General features: G+C 45.8%; 1 protein-coding gene across 1 annotated transcript in view; it reads right to left on the bottom strand.

The window, feature by feature from the left end:
- KIF16B (kinesin family member 16B) overlaps nt 1-8578 on the bottom strand; it is a 277180-nt gene that overhangs the window by 166372 nt on the left and 102230 nt on the right. Inside the window, exon 12 of the mRNA XM_007451451.1 lies at nt 265-384. Coding sequence (XP_007451513.1) covers nt 265-384 — 120 coding nt within the window. The remainder of the gene's footprint in view (nt 1-264; nt 385-8578) is intronic.

Below are 8578 nucleotides of genomic sequence, written 5' to 3' on the forward strand. Positions count from 1 at the left end.
TTACCTCCCTCTGGCTGAGTCTAAAAATTAGAGGGCAAAGTGAATGGATCTTCATTTAGCTTTAGGACTACATAAAACAGAAATTTCTAATACCACAGAATCCCAATGAACTTCTGAGAATCCCCAAAGGACTCAAGGATTTGTTGTATATTCTTCAGGGTCGTAGCTGCGTTCGTGGACACGGAGTATCGCACTACACCTTGCGAGTGTCCACAGGGAAAGCTGCAACCAAGATGAGAATGTTCCAGGAAAGCAGTTTCTAACCTTCAAATGATATAAGATGATGCCAGTGCTCAGAAGGTCGTCATCGATGCCAATTAAATGGGGCAGCTCGGAATCCAGAACAACACCAATCCCTTCTTTCCTCAGGGCCAGAGTTTGTTCCTGAAGTTAGGAGGGAAAGAAAAGGAAAAGGTTACTTTGAGGAAAGAAAACTTCTATCAGGTTCTCTTTAGAGTGTGAAAAGGAACAATGTTTCATTTCTCACCAAGAAAACTGCAAGAAAAATGGATTGTAATTCATGTTGAAACCGTGGCATATGGTGGCCAAAGTGAGCTTGGAACATACAAAAAGCTCCTAAAATGAAATAAATTTATTGCTTGATACAGATTCATATATATACGTACATATGAATACACACATGCACACACACATATATACAAAGCTAAGCTCAAACCCTGCCTTCTTTAGGAAAGGTTCTAGGACCATTAGACCAGAAAGCAATCTTTCTCCCTCTTCAGAACCTTTATTTCACTTAATACCTAGAAGTCTCCTGAGTTGTTGGTTCTTCTTTCCAGTTACTAGGGTCAAACTGCACATGGACCTGAAAGCAACCCTTTCCTGTGCATTCACTACTGTGCACCAGAGATACCTGACCCGCTGTGCCCTGCATGACCTTCTATCCACTGATCATTCCCACCTACACACAAATCTGCTACAGAGCTCCCATCAACCACCACCACCACCACCTCCCTTGGTCCTGCATCTCCCTCCAGCTGCCACCAATTTCTCTGTTCCCCTTTAGAGAAAACCACCTCCAAAGAGTTCCCTACTTGCGGTCCTCTAGTTTCCCCCCTCCGGCTCTCTCTTGAACCCACTTCCATGGAGTCTTTCATCCCAGGGACTCTAGTGTCTACAGTCACTCCCTTGATGATCTCATCTTGACTCCTGACTTTACCTGCAATCTACACAGTTGTCCCTGGGTATCCATGGGGGATTGGTTCTAGGACCCCTGAGGATACCAAAATCCAACGATGCTCAAGTCCATTATATAAAAGGACATAATCTGCATATATCCTATGCACATCCTCCCCTATATTTTCAATCATCTCTAGATTACTTATAATACCTAATACAACATAAATGCTATGTAAATAGTTGCAAACATAGTGAAAATGCTATGTAAATATTTGCTGGAGCATGGCAAATTCAAGTTTTGCTTTTGAGAACCATCTGAAATTTTTTTTCTCTGAATATTTGTGATCGGTGGTGGGTTGAATCTGTGGATGTGGAACCTGCAGACATGGAGGGCTTGACTGCATGCCGACAACTCTCAAATCTAAATCTCCAAGCAGACCTCTCCCTTAAAACTCCATCCTCATGTATATAAACCTGCCTACCTCGGTATACCTGTGGGGCTACCAAGCAGGCAGCTCAAACTTACCACCCTGAAAGACCAGCCCTGATGCCCCCTTGCCTCCCAAACCTGCACGCTAGCCCTTCTCGGTAAACACCAATCTTCCTTACAGTTGCTTGGACCAAAAATCAGGCTGTCCTTTGCTCCTTTCTCTAAACCCTAAGGCACTCGGTGTTGACTCCACCTTCAAAATATGCCCCCAATCTGACGACAAACCACCGCACCACATTGCTGCCTGGCCCCAAGCATGATCACCCTCACCGGGATGGCCTCAGTAATCCTGGCCACACCCACTCGTGCCTCAGCCAGAGTCCACGCTCTCCCCGGCAGCCAGACGGACAGCAGGGCAGGCCACTCCTTTTCTCGGGTCAATTACACGGCCTCCTCTTCTCTGAGTAAAACCCAAAGTCTCTGCAAGGGTCTACAAAGCTCCAAGTGACCTCACCCCTTGCTGACCTCCTGCCGCTTGCCCCCCACTCACTCCTCTCCCAGAACCCCGGCTCCTTGCTGTTCCTCAAACTTGCCAGCCGGCCCTCACCTCAGGGCTTTGGTCGTTGCTGTTTTCTCTGTTCCTGTCTACTCCTTCTCTTCCCCTACAGCGGAGCTTCCCAACCTTGGCATCACTGACATTTTGGAGCAGATGATTCTCCATTGTGGGGGGGCTGCCCTGGGCACTGGAGGATATTTAGAGCATCCCTGGCCTCTACCCACCAGATGCCAGTAACACACATCCCTCCTCCGAGGTTGTGACAACCAAAGATGCCTCCAGACACCGACAAGTGTCCCCTGGGAAACAAAGTGTGCCCCAGTTGAGAAGAACTGCCTTCAATTCATACGTACCTCGGCCCTCATTTCCTCTGCTCAGAAGCCACCCTCCCCATCACTCCATACAAGAGAGCAGTCACCAGCCTCTCTTGTCCTGATTCGTTTCTCTCTTAGCAATTATCACTCTATGATATGTTACATACAAGCTTATCACTTGTCTCCTGACTAGAATGTAACCCAGTGCCTTATTTCGTGGCTGGCACAGAGGAGCTCCTCAATTAATATCTGCCAAGTGAATGAATGAGTGGGTAGATGCTCCGAGTTCAGAGAGATGCAGGAAGGAAGGTCAAGTGCAATCTCACAAGGAAGAGACTGAGAGGCCCTTCACCATCAGGCCCATCTGCCCTAAGGCAAAAAAACCCCTCAAAATCCAGGCTTTGAGACAATTCCCAGGTGGAAAGCAGACAAAGCCCAGAAGAGTGAAGGTGAAAACTCCAGCCTTGAGGTTGGGCTGTGCTGAGTGGAGACTGGGGCCCATCCAAGAGCAGGACACTGTGCTCTGTGACCACAGGCTGATGGAAGCAGCAGAGGAGACAGCCCCGTGCTGCCAACGGGGGCTCCGGGTCAGGGATGCTCCGAGCGAGGCTCTTCCTCACCCACTCCTGCGACGGGGCACACTGAGCACAGCACAGCTCTGGACTCCAAAGCCCAGAGCTGCCCGAAACAAAAGTGGAACTCTTCACATTCCTGGATCAAATAAATGGATTCTGTATTATTTAAGTGTTAAAACAGTCTACATCCTGTAGCTTAAGAATTCAGAACCTCACAACCTTGCAGACAAGGGGCCCCTGGGAGGTTCTGGGAAAGGGCGGGGGAGAGAGAGAAGTCCCCAGCCTTCACCTCTGCAGACACTGGGGCCTCCACTGCACACATGCGGAGTTGCAGTCGAGCCAGAGGGCAACGGAGCGGAGTAAGAAAAAAAAGATGGTTTAAAAAATAAATAAAAATCACCACTTGAGGGAAAGCAATTTAATTTAACAACCATTAAATAGATACGCAGAGAAAATGACCAAATGCATAACTTAAATTCAAGAAAAGGAAATGAAGCGTTTCACTGTTCTTCAATTACTTCTCTTATCAGACGGGCTTCCTCTCCGGGACCCAGAACCTCAGGCTTGGAGGCCGGAGACTCCGGTCATCCCGATATGCCACACCAAGGCCCTTGCAAATCCTGGCTAAAATGAGCCCTCTAAATAAACCAACCCCGACTTCTGCCTCTCCGATATTGGTAGAATTCGTGCTATTCCTCTTGCCCATAGAGCTCAAACAGAAGTGGAAAGTCTGTGATTTTTCTTTTTAAAGATATATATTACACTGGAGAATTTAATCATGTAGCCCCATCTCATGAAACAAGGCCTGCTAGCTCTGAACTGTGACAGCGCTGCACACACGGTAGGTGGCTCCTGGCCATGGATTGCTCCAGGCTTCCAGATCCATGTGAAAAGGATGTTTCTGGACTTTCTCCTAAGTCCAGAGACATATGTGTTTCCTTTCTGCATAAAAGTGGACAATAATCCAAAAGGGGGCGGAGGGAGGCAGTATTTTAAACTCTAACAGCTCCCACTCAAACTAGAGAAACTGTTTTGGACTACATTCCGGTTTAGTTTGATATTCTTTTTTTTTTTTTTTTTTAACCCATTGAAAAGCACTTTTTCTTCCTTCCTTAAAATAAATCTCATAGACTTAGAAAATCATTTGAAATTCATAACTTCAGAGCCATTAGGTCAAAAGCATTACTTGTCCCCACCCATCCCCAACACACACACACAAACACACACACACACACATACACACACACACACACACACACACACACACACACACACACACACACACACACACACACTTCCATACACAGAATGGGTAAAACCTGAATTAAGAGAGTCTCTCAGGATTGGGAATGGGGGCATATGAATTTATGATTAATGCTGCCCTAAAGCTCTATGACATTCAAGCTGCATTCACTATATGATATTATAAAAGTGTCACCTCATAAAACTAAAAACGGGAGTTTAAATCATTGTTCGAGTGAAAAAGTAATTTCAGACAAAAATATCTATCACTTATAAAATATTTATTGAGTGGTACCTACTGTTATACATAAATGATGAAATACCTCTTTGGTAAGATGGAATACTTAACAGAACAGAGCTGGGGATCCCTTTCCCAACTCCAGGCACACGGGGTCCCAAAGAAAGAAAGTGGTCAAATATGTACAGCTGCACATATTTTGTATTCAAACAAAGCTTTTGGCAACCAATATTTGTATAAAAAGGAAACTACCGCCTGACAGAAAGTACAAAAAGATAGTATCCACTCAAACATTATGTTCATCACATTTCCAAAAATATGTTCAATAAGTTTCTTTCAACCCCTAAATCTAAAACCTGTGTCAAGGGCTGAGATGGTGGCAGCAAATTCTCTGGCACATGCCGGCGGTTCAGGTGAGTGGCAGGCAGAACTGCCCAGATCAAAAGGAGAAGCCACAAGGGCCTGGCTCATTGGGCGTGTCCCATATAACCCCCATACCCCTTCATTAGACTCTGCAGGAATCCTCCCTCTTTTCATCATAATATCACATCCTTAAAATCCAGCACTGGGAACTTCCTTGGTGGTGCAATGGTTAAGAATCTGCCTGCCAGTGCAGGGGACACGGGTTTGAGCCCTGGTCCTGGAAGATCCCACATGCTGTGGAGCAACTAAGCCCGTGCACCACAACTACTGAGCCTGAGCTCTAGAGCCTGTGTGCCACAACTACTGAGCCCGCATGCCACAACTACTGAAGCCCACGCGACTACAGCCCATGCTCTGCAACATGAGAAGCCACCGCAATGAGGAGCCCGGGCACCGCAACAAAGAGTAGCCCCCACTTGCCGCAACTACAGAGAAGCCTGTGTGCAGCAGTGAAGACCCAACACAGCCCAAAATAATTAATTAATTTAAAAAACAAACGACCAAATATCCAGCACTGTGTCTGTCAAAATGCAACAAGCTTCCTGAATAAATAGGTGAAAATCAAGACAAAAACTTGTCAATGAGAAGCCTATGTTTCCCTTTCAAGAAGCCTTCCTGAGAGCTAGATCTTGCTTGGGAAATACTGGGAAAATTTTGGCGACGTGTCTGCCCTACCTGAACTAAGAGCTCTCAAAGGGCAGAAACTGTGCTTCCTCACACGGAGTACATGCGGGGGATATGGCTGCACCAGGCACAGAGCAGTCACTCAAGAAGTGGTGATTATTCGGCACTGTAAGTTGTAAGTGATTCTAAGTTGTCAGAATTTTTCTGGTGGAAACTCAGTCTATGAAGAATCATGTGCTTCCCTAACTAGGAGAGTTGTATGGAGTTGCCTCAGAGCAGAAAGAGCACTTAACGTCTGCAAACCCGAGGCCGACAGCACTGATCAGAAGAGGAGGGGTCACCACAGCCAGGGCTTAGAGCACCTGCCCAGTGCGGGTATGAGGAGGAGGGAGGGGGTCAGGCAGACAGGAGGACTTTCATAAAAAATGAAATTATCCTTCCTCCAGCATAAATGCCCAATTAATTTAAAAAAAACTTGTATGTGACTTCATCTGAATTTAACAGAAGGAGAAAAGCAACTGAAGTGTTTGTTGAATTTCAACCAAATGTTTCTTCACTACAACAGACACCTCCTAAAATATGCTTCTAAGTTAAGACATTACGAAACACATTTAGAGGGTGACAGCACTGTGTCTGCATTTTTTCCTATGTGTTTTGGTTTTAAGTACCATTCCCCAAGCTTATAGATGTCTGAGAATATCCACCTTCTGCCCTTGCACCTGAACGACACCGAAGCTGTGTCACTGTGGGTCGTGTTCATACCTCCTCTCTGAATGTTGAGGACGTAGTTGGCTAGACTCTCTTCAGAAATTAAATGCTGCACTAAGGAAATATGAAGCCAGTCTGACTTTTGGTCTATGGCAGATAATTTGGTTTTCTGCCTGGATGTCTGAAGATTTTTTCCTTTACCTTTGAAATTCAATAGCTTAATTAGGATAGGTATTGGTGTTAAACATTCTGTTCTCTGGATTTTCCCATAACACGATACATTCTTCTAATCTGCAAACTCAGTTCTCTTGTTTGTTTCTTTTTCATTTCCTGAAAGTTACCTTGTTTCATATTCCATTTTCTGTTTCATATGCTGACTGTCTACTTCAGGGATGCCAATTATCCTTATAGTACATTGTCTTTTCATCTTTCAGCTTCTGATTGCTTTAATGTCATGAGCACTTCACTTGTGTTCACTGAGACTATCAAGCCTTTAATTTTTAGTAATTTGATTTCAGTGGCATCTATTCTTTCCTTTGGTATTTCTAATTTTATTTATTGGTCCTGCAATGGTTGTTGTTTGGGACCTCAGTCTTTCTGTAGATCTGCAATCTCTCTTTTTTCATCTCATTCTCCTTTAATCATCTTGCTGTGTTTACTGAATTCACATTTTTCATTAACTTGCTCCACAGAATGAAACAACTGTAAGGACTTCCCTTCTATGCCTTGAGGTATGTTTTCATCTAGCTCTGGATGTTTTGTCTTTTACATGCTATATCCCCTTTTTTTTCTCTTTGCCTATCCATCTGTCCGTCTATCCATCGCACTTATGTTTATATAACCACCTTACTTTTTTTCCTCATCTGTGTGTGCTCAGGTGTACCTGTCTGGAAATTCTGCTGCTCTAACACAGGATGGGCAACTCCTTGACTCTTTTCCTACTGTTGCCCCATCTGTGATCTTTCTAGTTTGAAGACTGAGTGGGTCTGTGTTCTATCCACTGCTCTCTAGCCAGATCGAGTGACAGGGCCAGGTGGTCTCAACTGAGGCACGGTAAAGGCTTTGTTCGAATTCCTGGGCTCTGGCCTCTCTTAACAAAGGTCATTAAATATTCTCCACCGGGCGCCTTCCTCCTGCCTACGAGGAGAGCCCACTGCAGTGGGAACACTGGCTCTCAGGTTCCCTGGTCTCAGAGACTCAGCTCTGCTTTCCACTTCATCCCAGTTGCCGCCATTTCTATGATTCCTCCATAAGAAGAGGAAAATCACCGTGTTCCTCCCCAGATCTGAGGGTGTGGGGAGGGCCTCTAGAGTCCTCACTGACTCAGCTCCTGAGGTGCAGGCCTAGGAACCCCACCCGGCGCCCCCTCCTCAGCGGCCAGCTCACGGCCCTCTTCATCGGCTTCCTGTTAGTGAGTTCGTGGAGGTGTTTCTGCTGCGGCGTGGGATGTTTGCTTTTTATTATTCTCTCTTCATTTCTTTGAAATATGTGATGTCATCTCCAACGCCTATTCTCCACAGTCAAGAACAGGTATTCAGCTGGCTACGAAAAGGAAGAAGACAAGGGCGCTCCAGGTGTGGGGCGAGGGGTCTCTTGAGCAAAGGTCCGGTGGCAGAAAACACAGGCACATACACAAGGGACCACTGGACATTCATTTAACTGATAAACTTGGTCTGGAAAAGCCAGGCCGATGGTCATTATTTGATTCAGAAACCGGGAAGGCACTGAGAATTTTGAAAACAGGAACTGGCTGATACTCAGAAGATGAACCTGGCAAGGATGCTCGGGATGACTAGGAATAGAGGGAAAAGGGAGGCGGAATTGGGATGGAAGGAATAGCTTGGTGGACGCTATGCAACAAATAGTTTAGACCGATGAACCTTAAGTAAAGACACCCTTCTCAACTGTTTTACATACTCCTCTTAATGAGAAATAAGGAAATGGGGGAGTTTGCAAGAGTTGCAGAAGTCTGATAAATATCAGAAAGATTTTTATTGCTACGAAAACAAAATCCTGACGGTTCCCAGAAACACTTTCCAGACAGCTCACCAAGTGGATATTGTTGACATTAAAAATCGCTCACCAGGGCTTCCCTGGTGGCGCAGCGGATGAGAGTCCACCTGCTGATGCAGGGGACATGGGTTCGTGCCCCGGTCCGGGAGGATCCCACATGCCGCGGAGCGGCTGGGCCCATGAGCCATGGCCGCTGGGCCTGCGCGTCCAGAGCCTGTGCTCCGCGACGGGAGAGGCCACAGCCGTGAGAGGCCCGCGTACCGTAAAAAAAAAAAAAAAAAAAAAAAAACACTGACCACAATTTAAAAAGAATACGTA

The sequence above is a fragment of the Lipotes vexillifer genome, unplaced genomic scaffold (assembly GCF_000442215.2).
Source record: "Lipotes vexillifer unplaced genomic scaffold, Lipotes_vexillifer_v1.1 scaffold670, whole genome shotgun sequence".
Taxonomy (NCBI): Eukaryota; Metazoa; Chordata; class Mammalia; order Artiodactyla; family Lipotidae; genus Lipotes; species Lipotes vexillifer.